Genomic DNA, 18,706 nt, shown 5'->3' on the forward strand with positions numbered 1-18,706 from the left:
TCTAAGAGTAGATTTTTTTAACATTATTCAGAACCTACATGCCTTTTTTACCTGATTATCTAAACATTACGAGTCAAAATTGCTCCAAGTAAAAGTGGTTAATTGTACAACTTCCAATTTAATGTTAGCGTAGGCCTTAAATCATTAATTATTGGCAGACGTAATCATAATAATTGAAAACCAGATCAAAGTTCCGTTAGATTGAGCTACTTTTCGAAGCGAGACCAAAAGGATACGATATCACAACTTATATTTTATACATCCATCTATTTATCTGATTATTATTTAACGAACAAATAGTAACAAGGCAGAATCTAATTATCAAAGAATGATAGACTAAAGAGTAAAGACTCGAGTGACGTATAATGCATATCGCGCGCCGAGGGGCGCGGGCGCCGTCGCTGCCAGTTGTGCTGTGCTGTCAACGCGGACGCTCGTAATTTGTGCGCGTGTAGTTAATTTGTGTTTTGATATGAACGCGCTTTCTCTATTAGTTCGGTGTGAGTGCAATACCTAAACACATGCACTACACCATGTCACAAGAAAACATCAATAGGCTTTCACACGAACCAACGTCGTCTGGTGATGTTTCGGACAATGACTGTGTAGAATTAAGAAAGAATAGAACCACTGTCAAAGATATGATTCTTCGGTTCGAACGAACCGGTATCCATCTCGGTAGTTCTAGTGAATCCTTGGAGAGACTGAAAGACCCTCTCCTGGGTAGTTTAACGAGCGTTGTAAATCCAATTCATTCACACTTTCAGCATTTGTGTCCAGTGAATGCTAATCATGACAGAAATTCAAATGTGTCAGTAAATTCTATCTTATCAAACGTTTCGGAAATAAGTTATGAATCGAATTCTTCAGGATTCATATCAGATCGCAAGTCTTCATCTCTTAGACCACATAGACCAGCGCCACCGCCGCCGCCTGAACCTTTTAATGATGACTCTTCGGTTGAAAGCAAGTCTCCAGTTCCAGAGAAAACTGTTGGAAAAGAGAGGCGTTATTCATTCGCTACTCCTTCCACTTCACCAATTGTGCAACGACGATCACGACAGCCGCCTGTAATAAGAAGAAAATCAACAATCGGTGGACAAGGACACAATATTGGCGAGACGCTTTGGTCATATGGTGTAAGACAAAGTGATTTAGAAAAATTATTACGATTAAAACAATCAGAATCTTCAGATAATGAAGAAGAAAGAAACAATATAATTAAAACTTCACCAAATGAAAATCGTAGTAGTAGTAGTAGTAATAGTAGTAGTAGTAGTGACGATACTAATAACAGTGATAAACTCAAAGAAAGTGATGAATACATTGTAAATAATGATGAAGGTAAAGCGGATACGTTATCAACAGACCAATCTACGGATACATTAATAAACGATTATGAAAGTGATGAAGCAGACAATATATCGATGGCGTCTGGTGGATCTGGGGATCGCAGCAATTTTGATAATGTTAGCATCAAATCGATATCATCACTTGACATGGTTCCTTACCAAAAGTATGACAGTATTACGGTATCTTCAGACGAGTTTGGGTCCGAGGTTTGCCATGCACCCGATACGGAATTCCTCACTGTGAGTGCAGTAAACGAGTGGTGTGTTTCAAAGTCCATAGAACCGGTATTAATGCCAGTGGAATCAAAAAAGGAAAAATATCGAAGGTGAGGTCATTTGAATTTATTCTGTTCTATCTAGGAAAATATTTGCGATATTGCAAAATTGTTTCACGTTTATATCTGATAATTTATCGTTTACCATTGAAGCGCTGATATGATTAGTACGTCTTTGTTCTATTTCTTGAAAGTACATAATATGTCAACGGTTTGAATTTTTGATAAGAATAAGTTGCTAAATTTAAACGACGCTAAGCAGTATTGCAATGCGATTGTTAGTTACATAAAACGTGTCTCATTCGAGTATATTGAATAGTTGTTGGTACAAGTCTCATTACACAAGCAAAATGATTATCGCTGTAAATAAACAGTGGTCGCGATCGCACTACGTATGAGGTTTCACCTTGATGTTTATTCATATGGTCCGAGGCAGGCAGGTTGTTAACACAGTGATGTTTGCCTCTATATATTTGACGAACAGTTAGATTCCGAGTTATGATTTTATATGCATGCATATAAAATTTGGCATATTGTTAGACCTTGAAATTTGCCGTACTTTGAGGTAATTTGCCATGTATTGATATTAGCAAAAATTAATATTACCTTGAAGAAGTTAATGTATGAAATTGCCATGTGAATAAGAAAATGAAATGCCAACATTTTGGTACAAAATTAGTTTGGTTGTTGGTTTGCGTAAGCAAGAGTTTCTTATGTGTTATTCTATCAGTAATGCCAATTATTATCAAAATCCGTTCAGTGGTTATCGCTTGAAAGATACATCCATACATTCTTACAAATTTTCGCGTTTCTAATATTAGTAGGATTTGTAACAAATGCGTCAATAAAAACAGTTTAATTCATAAACCAAGACTGAGGTTTTTTGGATCTTATTAGGGTTGGGGCCGTTGGTATAAGCTACAGCCAATGAAAAAAATGATTACATTATGACTTAGTATTATACTATCCAAATCCACTAATCAATATTTTTATTGCTGGTTTCAAATAAAAAAAAACCTGTAATACGATTAGAGTTATGAGAAAAAAGTATTTCTAATTTCTATATTCTGAATTTTGATAATGAGGGTTTACTGTCCTATATTTTAAAATCGGACCAGTAGTTTTGGAGCCACTTTATTATATAACTAATCGTTATAAGTTGAAACATTTGGGTTTATATTTATATTTTGAACCTATACGTGAATAGGTACAACGTAATAATACATTATAATGAGTTGGAACAAAAAATGCAACGTAGGATGTGATGATCATATTCTACTTGAATGTGAACATAATATTGTTATTGTTGATATGGTAACTTCAATGTGTCAGAGGTTTGTATAATATTTACAAATTCCTAAAACGTGCTTAGGTTCTTTATGAAGCACTAGCTGCGCCGCGCGGTTTCACCCGCGTAAGTCCGTATCGCGTAAAAATATCGGGATAAAAAGTTGCCTATATGTTATTCCAGTTGTCCAGCTGCCTACGTACCAAATTTCATTGCAATCGGTTCAGTAGTTTTTGCGTGAAAGAGCAACAAACACACTCACATACTTACAAACTTTCGCATTTATAATATTAGTAGGAAGTAGGAAGTAGGATAATATAATAATATAGTATTAGTAGGATAGTAGGATTCTAGTTTACAAATGTATCTATAATTTAATATTATATTGGTGCGTTATTTATTGAAGCAGTAGCATATACAATGTGGAAAAATTAAAAAAAAAAATCATTGAGATAACCATTTTATTTTATGGTAAAACGTGTACACTAAACTGTATTAGCTTATTCTCTTGGATGATATGTATTTAATGTATCAAATATAATTTCACACGATTCACTTTTATGTCACTAATAAAAAATATCATTAACAGATCGAGTTCGAATGGAAACTAAAGAAGTTTTTTTAAATAACACGTAAAATCTCAAGGTCTGAATATTATTAAAGTGATTGTTTTTTTCCTTATTGTTTGCAGTTACACAGTATCTGCGTTATATTTATTCCAGTATCTAAAAATAACACACCTAATTTTGTAAACAAATCCATTTTTCTGTGGAATGTACAAAAATCCTACAAATAGTATTCGATACTCGTGCTCTCTTATTCCTTGTACATACTATACACCTTCTTATCACGTTACTTAAAAAAATATTCCCTTTGTTCATCATCATCAGCCCATATGTGTTCCCACTGCTGGGACACCGATCTCCTATGAGGGTTCAGGCCATAATCACCACGCTGGCCAAGTGCGGGTAGGCAGATGTCACATGTCGTGGAACTTTTGATTTTTGGACTTGCCGGTTTCCTCATTATGTTTTCCTTCACCGTTTTAAGCAGTGGTGTGTCATCCACATGAGCAGATAAATTTATATTCAATTTATTTCGGTATTAGGTCTCGAACCCCGACTTATCTATTTTGAAGTCCGAGGTTCTCACAACTGAGCCACCACTTCTCTTTGTTATGAATGCATATTACGTATCAAGTGACTTATTACATTCCTAGTTGCATGTACGAGTGGAGCGACATTACAGCTCATAATAATTAAAATGTTTTCAATACAAACCATCGATACCAATAACATCTCAAATTAATACTTATAGTCTTTGCTAAAACATTTCACCAATAAAAACACACTCTTGTGTACTTTTCTGGTTTTATTTGTATTTATTTTAACACAAACACACACAACAAGTTGGTCTATAAGTATGTTCGATAAATCCTTAGCGGTTTATTAATTCCGCTCCAGTTACAATCATTATTAAAGGTGACAAGGCACAGATAACATAATACTATCACAAGGTAAGGAATAGTATGATTTACGCCCACACAGGCTAGGTAGGAATTGCATAAGAATATAGAACTTCTGTAGTAAAACCTATTGTTGGCATTGTTTTATATTTTCTTTGCATGTGTCATTTCTCTGATCTCACTTCACACGTAATCAAAGTATTGTTGTTTTGGCTAATACAGAACGAAGCGTTTTCTCATAGTTCCATCTCAAATGTAGCTATTAAATAAATAGTTTTGCTAATATATGAAATATTGTTTAATTTTGAATCATATAATATTCTTTTCATAAGAAGAAAGCAGCAAAGAGTTCAAACATATTAATATATTGTCAACTATAATTCTGCAACTTTTTTCATTATTTGAAAGGTACGTATTTCAGCATCTTACGACAGATAGTCAATTATAAATAATTTAATTTTTTTTTTTAATTATAGGACAGATAAATAAATATTCGAATAACACAGTTGCGGCGAGGCTGAGCTATACATATAATATGCATACTTTAATTCACAAGTTAACGACTTAATTCGATTTTACATAAGTAATAATTATTACTCAGTATAAACTTATCACTGCCTCGTACGTGCCGTTTGCTTTATGATCAAGAAGATACAGGAAATACTGATTTGATAAGTTGAATTGAAAAGTATGTACATTCAAATATTGAAATTAAATTAATTGAAAATTCTTTATTGCGGTAAATATGAAAATATATAAGGTGTACATTTCAAAACTGAGCAAAAAACGGCCTTATCGCTTGGTAGCTATCTATACCAACCCTTAACGTAAAAGGAAAGTAAACTTAACCTGGGTTAGCAAAAACAAAGCAATAAAGAACAGAGGAAAACAACCAAAATGACATAAAAATAATTTAATTATTATTTTTTATTATATGTAGAAACTAAATATCTAATCATATTTGTGCATACGTTAATATTAATATTTTATATTATTACTAGTCAATTATTTCAAGTGAAAGATATCGAAAAATTTGTGAAACAGCAACTAGGTAAATTGCGTATCTATTTTTAATGAAAGCGTATGCGATACGTTTTGTATGCCAAGGTCATTTACAAATTACATCTGACGTGATTTTACACAAGTTACATATGTATAAAAATATTTATTTTCTGTTATTTAATCAATTTTTTTATGTTTAAACAAATAGAACAATCAAAAGACGTCAATTGTCAATAATTTTAATAAGCAATGTGTTTTCAACATATTAAAAAATTCGTTAATTTTCCCATGCAAAGATATTTAAATTTATAAAACTATTGTTTTATATCTAGATATATCGATTACACATAGATATATTTACCGTGCTAATGTTTCATATCTATATTTACCATATTGAATAATAATAAATAAACAACAACAATCTATTTTTACTAGGCGAATGACTGAACGCGTGAATGAGTTGCTACACACCGAAAATGTATACGTGGAGCGACTCAGGCATGTGGTCGAAGATTACATCCCAGAAATGTCTCGAGAAGATTTACCAATGACACTCACGGGTTCGAAGACGGACATATTTGCGAACATTGAACGTATATGTCGGTTCCATGCAGAGGAATTCCTCCCAGCCTTGAGAGACTGTGAAAACGATCTAAGGAAACTTGGTCAATGTTTTCGGAGATTCGTGAGTATATTTTGATACCGATACCAATGAACGTAGGGGAAGTAGGTGTTAAATATATAACAAACAAAAAGTGGAAAGTCATATGTTTGTGACAATTTAAATTGATATCATAACTCAAAATTAAGAAGAAATAAAAATTGTCCAATATACACTATGTATTTTTCTAACAGATTAAAGTTATGTATATTGCTGTATTTCTATGACCCAAAATGATAAGATTCACTTGGAAAAGATTTTTCTATCAAGAATAAAATCTCCAAAACATCCTGCTTATCTTTGGAATGACAATATCACAAGGAAAAGTACAAACGTGGATTATAATTGTATTTTTCGATATACGAGTAACTCACCAAGAAAACACCTTCACGGTTCGATACTGCGCATGGGTATCCATTCATCTCTTGTTTATCATATTAAGAGCGCTTTCGCTTTAATTGTATTAACCTCTCATAATTATCAATTATTATAGTAGCTGGATTTTGTGGAGACTTTTTCTTCTAACTTCCGCTTTCTTTTTTAAATTTTTGTACCTTTTTTGTTTAAGATTAAAATAGATTATATATAATAAGAAAAAAATATGGATTTTAATCTATCTTTCGAAAAAAAAAGAATTATATAATATAATTTGTTTAAATTATGAAATTATAAGCGTCTGTACTGTACCTACGTCTAGTAGTTATAAATAGTACCTTCGATTTTTTTTTTCAATAATTATTTTTTATTTCAGGAGCAAAGGTTTAATATGTACGTTATGTACTCTAGAAATAATAAGAGAGCAACTAGACTGGTGTATGAGCACAAACAATTTTTCCAGGTAATCTAAAATATCTTGTTATGATTTAAATATTCAGAAATTTTTTGATTAACGGATATGTATGAAATTTGGCACACAGGTGGCCTATATCGGGAGTACAGGGTAATTTTAATATAATCAAAGCATCGTGCTAGCAAGTTCAGCATACATTAATTCAATATTTGCATACATTAATAACACGACGCAGTTGTTATCTTACTTGGAATTTTATTATACATTTGACAAAATCCGGGTTTTTGTCGTGAATCAATTTGTATTTTACAATGTTCGACATGAACATTATTTATTAGGGAATGTACCAAAAACACTGAATATTTTCTGTTTTCCTATGCTTTTTTCGTTGTTATGCTTGTTAATTGGAACATAAGATATTTGACATTTTAAAATATGAATGTAAAATTTATAATTGTTGACTATAATCTTTGAATTACACATGCTATTGTGTTCACTTTGATGCGTGTGCATTTCCTCATTTCTAAAGTTATGGCTTATGGAATGTAAAGTACTGTTAAATATGTGGATAACTGTGTGTAGTGTTACGTTATTTATGCTGGTATTGATGAATTCAGTTCACTATAGTCAGAAGGCCTACAACTCTTAAAATGCGAGGCCTAGGTATCAGTAACGTTATATGACACTTGATTTTTTAAGTAACTAAGTAGCAAGAAAATTTGTTTATCAATTATAGATTATGCGGAATAAATGTGTTTTCATGTGTTGTATGGAATATTTATGCAATTAAAATTATAAATCTTCCCCTTCATTTTTATTTTATATATATATATATATTTTCTTATCAATGTATATGTATATATATATATGGTTATGTTTATGTGTGTGTGTAGATATGTGTATGTGTATGTGTATATATATATTATATATTTATATTTATATATATATATATATATATATATAATAATTTTACTACCCATATCATTATTATAATAGTCCTCTATTGTACCCGAGGTTGTCTGGAAGAAATCGCTCTAAGCGATAAGACCGCCCATTGTGCCTAGATGTAAGTTTTATTTGTCTCCTTTCTTTGTCTTTAATGTTAATTAAGTGCACAATAAAGAATAAATAAATAAATAAATAAATAAATATAAATTTTGGCATAGAGAAACTTCGTACGTCTGTCACGCGCCATTTCCTTGCTAACAAACTTCTCAGTCTAGTTAGTCGGATGAAATTCTGCTCCAGTAATTCTATTTGATCGTGATCACATATCTTTTTCCATACAATAATAATTTTGCAACTTGATACATGAACGAACCATTTCTCTATATGCTTACGTATAAGTACCCACTTACGCATAAAATTAGATAATGTTAGATAAACTAATAATCGTTTCATAATTGATAGCTTCTATAAATATTCTTTTATTATGGAGAATTAAATATAAACAATATTTTTTTTTGTTCCAGCGACGACAGTTAGAATTAGGTGATAGATTAGATCTCTCCAGTTATCTTTTAGAACCAGTTCAAAGGATACCGAGGTATAAACTGTTTCTAGATGATCTCGTAAAAACTTATACAAACTACGAAAACGAGAGGTGTGAATCGGACTCTAGAATATCTAAATTAAGTGTGGACAGTGATGAAACGGGCGGCAGCAATGGAGAGTCGGAGACTGATGAAACGCCGTTAGAAAGTTTGAAACTAGCTAAAACTATGATTGAATGTGTTCTGACAGCGGTGGACGGGATCATGGCTTTGGAAAATATAAGAGATTGCCCTGTAAGTAATAATTGAGCTGTTAATCTTGACCTGAAACAGAGTTATTTATGAATGATTACCAATAGTGCATAACGTAGTGTCGTTTGTGTTATGAATGCGAAAGTGTTTTGTTTGCTATTTGATGTGTCATCAGACGCTCGGGGGGGAAATGAACAGAGGGTAGAATACAAACTAACAGAACGTTGTCGTTGATATTAGCTGGTTGACAATGATGACGATTTAGTTTCTTTCCCTTTTTATTGCTAACATCCTTTCAATGCACTTCGTAAAAGTTTTTTTTTGGGTTTGTTACCTCGATTGGGTGAACCGCTTTTGAGAATTAGTTTTTATATGTGAAAACTGATGCCTTCTGTGTGGTACCAATTAAATTTAATACAGTTCTGACAATTTGATTTTAAGATTTTTGATACACAAGTAATTATGTAAATTAAAACAGTATCAGTCCATTAATAACGACAAAATTTTAGTAGTTTACCTATATGGGAAAATGTAATTTTATCATGACACTAAACTATAATATTTTCCTCAATCCTGAACAATGTGATATGATAGATAAATTTATATGATTCCAGCCTTATTTGAACCTGTTGAATCAGGGAAGATTGTTACGGCAGAATGAATTCTATGCTATGGACAACGCGCGCCGGCGGCGACAACTCATGAGAATCTTTCTGTTTGACAAATTGATACTCATTACAGCTGTTTATAGGAAGGTTTGTCTATTTCTTCTTTCGCAAAATCTATAGAGTATTGAGTCTGTAAATATTTTTCTTAAAATTCGGGAATGTTTTTAAAATTATAGCAAAACATTTAAAAAGTTTTTATGAATTTAGGTTTTAACCACAACGGTAAAATAAAATTCGGATTATGCGTCACCTTTGATGGTTATAGAAAATAATACAATTTACTTTCATCGTGATACTAGCTGCGCCCCGCGGTTTCATCCACGTAAGTCAGTATCCCGTAGGAATATCGGAGTGATGTGTTATTCCAGTTGTCCAGCTATCTTCCAGTCATCCACATACATCCATCCTCACAGACTTTCGCATTTATAATATTATTAGGATTCTAATTACGCGAAATGCAAATAATCAAATAATGTGATAAACACACTAAAACAAATAATTAAATATTCACAACATGAATCATAAATAGTGAATCATGTGTTATCAATTTGCATTAAAAATTACTATATTATTAAACGGTATCGCGAGCATAATATTGTCTACTGGTCGGTGATAAGGCAATAGTTATTAAATGAAGTCCAATAGCGATCTTTGTATAATATTATTATCGTAATAGTGAGGGAAGATTGTCTACAACGAAGTTAAATAAACGAGTTTTTATCTTTATTGCCTTAAATCAAACATTAAACTCTTTAGTAACCGACAAAATTAATTGTTAGTGTAATTTGTAAAAACGAATTAAATTATTGATACAAGAGCTGCACGAATGCTTCTTGTAGCACTTTGTTATTTTACGTTACGTTGACTTAATACCGGAACAAAGGTTCCACTTGAGAGGTTTTGTTCTTATTGATATATTTTCTTTGATATTTGCGACTTTCTCGCAGTTATACGTTATGGAATTTGTACTTAGTTACAATAACCAAATTTTATATCGATTGAATAAGCATTAGAATTTTCTATCGTGATTTCATAAATGGTGTATAACTAGTTGAACTAAAAATATACTCTAAAGTATAATGATAGGACAAAATAAAAACGCATTGTGTAGCCCAATAGCCCCTACTAAAAGGTTACGATCGTGACCATGATGTTTAATTCAGCATTCGTACGGAACATTACTAGTATAAATATTTTGAGACTTCAATTCGTAGGAATAAAAGTGCTTTTTACCGAGATACTTCCACTTAACATAGCGTATAATGAAATAGTGGGTAGATATTACAAAAATAGTTTATTACGTGGACGCGCCTCAGTGGCGTCGGAAGCTGATTTCGCAGACAGAGAAATTGCTAGTGTTCACAACTTACGTATAATTCTGGTTTGTATTTTCCTATCCAAGTCCAAACTATAAATTCATTATGTAATCAATGATGTACTTTTTGGGTCAATTATTCTTAAAAATCCAGTAATAAGCCGAATTATTCCGAGATGAACAGCACCATTACTTAATGTTGTGCCAGTTCCTTAGCATTATATCAGCGCATCAGTTTTCTTCTTTATTTATTTAAAAATTTTGCCTTTTTCATGTTGTTCATCATGCATTAGTCAGTATGATTTCTATAATTTTTATTCAGAGATCAGTTATGTTACGTAACTGTTTAAATAATGTTAGGACATGGATGACAGTGTCCATGAACTATAACATGATAAACAATGAGCGGCCTCGTGTGTACGGGTCGATTAATTGATGCCGATTTCATATGACGACACAGGAAACACGTAATAGACGCCAGTTTCATACAAAATATTATTTTTGGCGATATATAATGATATCGTTACTGACTGATAAACATTATTTGAATAATTGAATTTTAATGCTTCCAAGTTAATAAATATTTTTTGTCGATCGACGTTGTTAATTAAAGCGTTGATATTACAGCAATTGACGGTTGAGTTCTTTATATATAAAGATCACATACCGGTCGACGATCTTGGCATAACGGCAAAGGAGCATGACCAGTACAAATTCAGCATTTGGTATAAGAAGAGGAATCTTAAGTCATACAAATTGGAGACACGAGATTCGACGATAAGGAACGGTTGGGTCGAGGAGATTACTTCGTTGCTTTGGGAGCAGGCTATGCAGAAAAAAGGTATGACAATACTAATCATACATTACACGACTTATCAAAGTCGATTTATATAGAAAATGTAATTTAGAGATATAAGTTAATTACTTTTGTGTTCCCATTAGACCTATAATCATTTGTCAGAATTTATTGTTTTTTTATAATAAAATCATATATAAAACTTTAAACGTTAATGTATATTTGTTAATGTTTGGCTTTTATATTCCCCTTTTCATATAAGTTTAAGATTTCTTTCAAGTTTATATCACTTGCGTCACTATGATCTAAAATCAATGCAATTACTTCATAATTGTTCTCAATAGTGTCGTAATATTAAGCATTAATTTATGAAAATTATAGAGCACTTCTAAGAAAAATTGTGGGTTAAGGCAAACAAGTAATTTATATTAAATCGGCATATAAAAAACTGTTAGACATTTGTATTTCCAATTGAAAACAGCTACAGATCACAAATGCATATTTTGTGAACAGCAATTTGTTATCACAATGAGGTTTGTTGCATAAGTAGATAGTTATGAGCAAAGATGAATAGTGCACAGCGCGTGGCAGGGACTTGTCACGGGAGTATTTCGCTCCTCACAAATCATATCATGCGCGTTATGTTTGGATTTCATTATACGTCCACTGATTCGGTAACCGCAGCACACGATTTATATGCCGGATTATTATTAACAATTTAAGTTAATTTTCCGCTCCAACAGCCTCACCACTTGACAACGAAACGAATTGACAGTGCATTGCAGCAATCTTGTAAAAGATGAAACGGTTCGTAATTAAGTTAGTGTATGAAGAATGTTATGTGGTACATCTGGTGGAAGTAATTTCAGTGTAGTTAATGCGGGCAAACTTTTTTAATTGATCGTCATCTGCTCCCGTCTTCGTACGTGAGGGAAGAGGGCAGGGTCCTTATCGTCGGTCGGTTGACGCATGCGGGGTCGATGACTGTGTTTTATTGGGTGCCAGTTGAGTTGCATGTGCACTCGATGCGTCTGAGTCTGTGGGAACGACAGGAAGTTTGCTTTTTATTCCTTATTGATATTTTCTTATTCGATATGGGACGTATTTAAATTTAGAACACTTGCATAAATGCATGACGTTGTTTCGAAAACATGTTTTATTTTATGATTTGTACAACGTTCATCGTTACGCTTATTAAATGGCTTTAATTTAAATAACTTTTGAGAATTGATTCCAAATAGTCCTAATAGTGTGCAAAATCGTAGGCTTTTTTGGAGAGGGTACCTAAGTTAATCGTGGTCAATGTGTTTGCATTATTATAAATTCTATGTAATATGTTATATTTTGCCAATATTAATATCATTTTATTTTTTTTAACAAAAAGACTATTTACTTCGAACCGATACACAAAAACTTCTTCGTCACAAACGATGTGTAACAACAAATGCAATTTTAAAAAACAATTTGTCCTCTGCGAAACGTCGGTACTATAGGAAATATGTCACCATCTATGACTCACATATTATATGTAATCGAGGTTGTATTACTGATTACAGTTTCGATGCGTGTTATCGAACGAAAACTGGTTAGAATCGAAATTAATCGACTTTTAATGTCGTTCTCTTTCTTTATGGCATTGCTAGATAATAGCAATAAGTATACGAATCGAGTCCTCGATTGCGGTATTGAGTTTCGGTTTATCAACAAGAACCTCGTTTTCCGTCTTTATTGGATTTCAATGTGAGAATGTTATAATATTTACATTGCCATCGGCGAAACAATATGTATTTTGACTGAATTACAACAACAGTTTGGAAACAGTATGGAATTTGAATGTATAGTCATTCAAATTACAAACTTATTGGCTATTGATAGATTTTATAATTAACCTTTTAAATTATACGTTGTTTAGGTTTGTAAAGTGGGTGGGGTAATCAATACCGTGAGGCCCTAGGTTGAAAATTATCGCTTTTATCAGGTGCGGCGTTATCACATGTATTTAGACAGGTGCGGCCTCGACATGATATTTGCTTCTAGGTCGTTAATAGTACATAAAATAAGTTATTTATAAATATAGGAATGCAGTACGGAGACATTTTTTAATTATCTGGTTTTTAATTAAATAATTATTATTATGATTTAAATTAATGAAACATCGATGATATGTATTTTTAAAAGTATAACATAATTTAAGGCTCAATATTCTTTAATTAGTGTATTTATTTAATAATAAAACATTTTAATTAAGTACGTCATTGACCTTAAGCTGATGTATCTGGAATTGCGTATTTATTTTCGAATATTGATTAAAACATGAAAACATTTTATATCAGATAATGATTACATTTTGCATGTACCTATTGCTTAGTAATCGTTCAAATTATATATATATTTGAAATATGTTGTACGTTTATCAATCTCTATCTAGTTAGACATCCGGTACACAAATGAATACTCATTGTATCTACGATTATATAAATTTTAGTTTTATTATCTGTTATGATATTACAGAACCATGACCTTTTTTGTAAGAGTTGAATTTGATTGCTTCTATATAAAAATTCGTTTCACTGTACCCAGTTTTTTTACAAAAATGTCACTATTATATGAATTTGAAATGAATATGTTAATAAAAGGAAACATTATAGTTCGTATCGATACTACTCTCGTTTAGATTGTCAATTATGCTTAAATGGTCAGAATATTTTTAAAAACGGATTTACTGTGGGAGTGGACTACTTTTATTGTGGGAGTCGAGCACGCTTCGGCACGAATTGGGCCAGCTCGCACCGGAGAAGTACCACACCCCCACAGAAAACCGGCGTGAAATAGTGGCATGCCACTGTGTTTCGTACGGTGAGTGGGGGATCCGGAGGCCCGTTTCCTTTTCCTCACCCGTCCCAGTCCATTCCTTCTTTCCAGTCGTTAATCCTTTCGTTTTCTCTTACCCCATAAAAGCGGGCAGCGCATTCACGGAGGTACGACCTTTGCGAATGTTTATGGGCGGTGGTGATCGCTTACCATCAGGCGAACCACCAGCTCAGCTGCCCGCTATGACATAAAAAAAAAAATAGTGAGTCTGAAAGAAGGAGGAATGGTAAAGAATATATGTCTTTTTGCAGAACTTTTACTGCAGCAGCGCAGTAAACGAGTTTCCATGGTGTCCATGGACAGCCAAGAGTCCACAGAGACTGAGGGCAAGGATGATAAATGTGAGTACAATCAAGATATCGTAGTATCCATATCCATACGCTTAATGCCACTAAAACGTATTTTAAAGACAATACTATATAATTAATTAAGTAGAAATCTTTCCTCCAGGTCTGTTAGATGGTTTTGTTCTCGTAGAAGTACACCCATGAGTTGCTTTGTAGGTCAGTACTCCTAAAATTTGGGTTTTGGGTTTCAAGGATTGGTTGCGTTTCGCTTTGTCCATCTATTTACGAAATACTTCTTATTCTATTTGTGTTGTCTTTTTTTTCGTACTCACACATTTTCGTTTCTTCTTTATTTTTGTTATACTTTGATATTGGGTACTTGTATAAAATAAGTGTGGTCAATTGAGGAGAATAATGAGTTGTTTTCTAGTTTTCTTGAAATAGAAATAGAAAAAATAAGCGCCAAGGTTAAAATTGGAATGATGATTATTTACCAAAATATGGATTTTGGAGAGATGACTGGAATGATGATACTGCTTATTAATATTAATATTAAGCTTATATAATATAAATATATAAACTGCATCCAATTATTATCTCCCAACTATAAGATGTCCATTACATCTTATAGTTCAAGGGTCTCATAACAATACATACAACAAGGAATCAGTTTGAAATTAAATGATTGAACAAGTATACTGTTGGTTTAATAAACTTTAAACAGTATTCTTATTAAATCCATTATACAACATTAAATCCAAATCGTTTGACACTTCGTTTAATATACTTTTGATACTATATTATTTAAAGTATTATTAGATATTCCTCTTTAGACCATGCTAGCTTTATATTATACCCAATGTAAATTCTATTTCGCCGGATTTCTGCACTTTTGTGTAAATATAAAGCGATTTCAATAGAAATATAAAGCAATTGTTCTTTCATTTCAGATAATTCTCTCCGAGGCGTGCCTGGCGAAGTTCGTCGTTCGGGAGACAAGAAATTTCGAAGAACGACTTGGTATTGTGAATGAGGGCAGGGGCTTGATGCATCTGAACTAAATGACAGGGAAAAATATAACTAAGACACAATAGTACCTATTAAACAAACTTTTAAAATTGGCCAAGTTGCGGCGCGAAAGTGATTGATTCTAATGCCGGTCACTCACTCACATTCGCTCGAATATGCAAGCCCACAAGTGTAAGACGACATTAGTTATTTGTTAATGTTTTACACGTACATATGCGCAAACATTCGGAAGTTGTATGACGTTTGTACACAATTGAGTGACCCAGGTAAAAGAAAGACTGTTTACGTTTTCATGCTGATGAAGTTTTAGATGTTGCACTCTCAATGATAGTGTTGCATCAATATAAGATGAGAATGGTTTTACGAGATTTGAATGAGGCGTCTTGATTCATCAAGCACTACATAGTAACTTGACTGCACTAGAGTTTTCCAAAGATTTCTATTTGATATATACACGTATAAAATACGTCTTGTAAAAATTTAACGTATGTTCTTATTTTAAAATATGATTTAGTAACGATTGATTAAAGTTGATGAAATATGTATTATCTTCGATACAATGTTTGTGATAACATGTTTTTAAATAAATTTATTAAACTAATTAATCGTCATATCAGTCATTATTGTTATTGTTATTAAAGTACTATTAATGTAATTATACGACCATGTCAGTAATAAAACTATCAAATAATTTGTAAATATATTTAATACTTTTTCGTGTATAATAAAAGCAATATAATAAAATTATAATGATAAAATTTTGTAGGTCTTTTACTTAACCCGTTTTAAATTTAAATGTATGTATATAAACTAATTGTAAGCAGAAGCAGATACATGCAGATAAGAAAAAATAGAAACAATTATTCGTTATACAATATGAACAATAATGAACCTTGGCGTGACTATCATTGCAGACAAAATATTTTTATCGGACACACAATGTTACTTATTCATTCTATTTATCTATTGCCAATATTCAAATCACTGAATCATCCATCATCGATTTGTACACTGAATAAATCCGAACAGGTTATTGTACTACATTTCTACATTTTCTGTAAACATGAAAACAATATGAAAAGTTGAAACCAAGTACTTTTTTTATGTGATTTTCCCAGATGAAAGTATCTTACAATCTATAACTTTAATTATTCGGAATCAAGCTTTCCCCTATTTTAGCTAATTGCTTCGACTACAAAAAGGTTAATCTAAAATTATCCATCGATTCTAAAAAAGTATAACATGAGGTTTTCCTACAAACTAAGTTAAGTTAAGAACCGCCTCATTTGCGCCGAGAAATAAAACAAAGTAAAGAAACACGTTTGTTAAAATCCGCAATGCGAAAAATTATAGCCTAAGGGGCAAAGTGGAGTGGAATATTCCACCTGAAGGCTAAATTTTATTGCCTCGCTCTGTTTTCGAACAATTGCATTAATAGTGTATCAAAGGCGCCTCACGGCTTCTTTACGGCTGAGGAGTCGAGCTCCGAATACAATTAAACTTTTAATAATTTACATTTGAGCATTCACATTTGATTACGGACTTCTTTCCTCTTTTTATTGCTCATTAAAATATTACTGCGATCCTTGGATTAAGCAACAATTTTTTAAATAAAGCAATATAATGTGTTAAAAACCAAAGCTTATTTAGTTAATACTTTAGAGCAAAGTTCACACGTTTCCCAGTGAAGATTAATTGTACGTGTCAGGCCCATAAAAGATGTACGAAAGAAATTAATTCATCCCGTACTCATTATGTATTGCTAACAATTCGTAATATATAATATATAACTTTGAAAGTGCACAACAAAAACTTTGATTACTTTCTCTAACTGAACTTATCCATTCAATAAATTTTAGCATATGTACATCGTACAAAAATTGAATAACATATTTGCCGAATATTACTGACCTCATTATTTGGTTGATAATAAATTGATTCGCCAGTGGCGTAACGTGTTTTATACATGGTCTCGTCTAGACAACATTTTGGTTAGAAAGACAAAATGACGTCTTAGTCTCGGTGGGTAGAGGGAGGTTTACGGCGCTATTTCTCTGAGCCCGACTTGTTTCGTCAGGAGTTCTTCGGCGGCGTCTTTAACACTCCCTTGAGGGTTCATTTATATATTCGCAACACGGAGGCAGCAATAAAACTGCGTTATCCTAGTCATTATTTAGTCATCACCCGGCCGCTCCTACTCCAGTAAAATAAAATGCAACTGAATGACTTTTACACCCGCTGTGCAGTAATACACAACGTCAGTAATTTATGCTATTGCTTTTTACTATGTAGTTACTTTAAAACTCAACCAATACGAACGTCTTGAAATAAGTAAACGTACTAACACATCTAACTCCCTTTTTATAGCTGCTCGCCCTTTAAACCTAACCGATACTCCTTCTTTAATTATTTCAATAATTCGTTGTCAATTTCAATTATTACTAAACATATATCACATTAATTTAGAGACATCGTTAATGGTTCTGTTATCAGGTTAAAATATATCAGCAGTAAACCTACTTAACATAACCTATTTTAGTACATTGATCGTGCGACATCTTATAATTTATAGTGTGAATTCTGTCGAGAAAAGCTAGTAAGGCCGCCGGTCAAGCCAGGTTACGAGCTAGCCATTTTATGAGGCTGCCCCGGGCGCCGCCGCTAAATCTCCTTATTTATCCGGGAAAACATAAACCGTAGTCTCAGCAAAAATTAATTGGCTTCCACGCTCTTTCTTGTCGCACATTAGGTTTTGTGACTTTATTGTTTCAGCTATCCAATTGGGCTTGATATTGATAATAGTAGTTTTATGAGCTTTGTTTAGTATTTCTTTATTGTCAGGTTTACGTTTACGGGTTTACATTTTGATGGTCTATGGTCTAGTGATTATATAATGACTAGCTGCGCCCCGCCGTTTCACCCGCGTAAGTCCGTATCCCGTAGGAATATCGGTATTAAAAGTTGCCTATGTTATTACAGTTGTCCAGCTGTCTACGTACCAAATTTTATTGCAATCGGTTCAGTAATTTTTTCGTGAAAGAGCAACAAACACACACACATCCTTACAAACTTTCGCATTTATAATATTAGTAGGATGTAGAATGTGTTCGCTATTTATAGTACAAACTACATTTTTAACGGATCACATCATAAATAATATAG

At 32.6% G+C, this 18,706-nt stretch overlaps 1 protein-coding gene across 1 annotated transcript; it reads left to right on the plus strand.

The window, feature by feature from the left end:
* Positions 1-352: 352 nt before the first annotated feature.
* LOC119828486 (triple functional domain protein-like) lies at positions 353-16,266 on the plus strand. Its single transcript, XM_038350652.1, has 8 exons — positions 353-1,678; positions 5,818-6,067; positions 6,795-6,881; positions 8,306-8,620; positions 9,193-9,333; positions 11,189-11,402; positions 14,480-14,569; positions 15,466-16,266. Exons 1-8 carry the CDS (start codon positions 522-524, stop codon positions 15,546-15,548), a joined length of 2,337 nt encoding a protein of 778 aa, XP_038206580.1. The 5' UTR covers positions 353-521; the 3' UTR covers positions 15,549-16,266.
* The last annotated feature ends 2,440 nt before the right edge of the window (positions 16,267-18,706 follow it).

This window comes from Zerene cesonia, chromosome 1, assembly GCF_012273895.1.
Source record: "Zerene cesonia ecotype Mississippi chromosome 1, Zerene_cesonia_1.1, whole genome shotgun sequence".
In the NCBI taxonomy this organism is placed as follows: Eukaryota; Metazoa; Arthropoda; class Insecta; order Lepidoptera; family Pieridae; genus Zerene; species Zerene cesonia.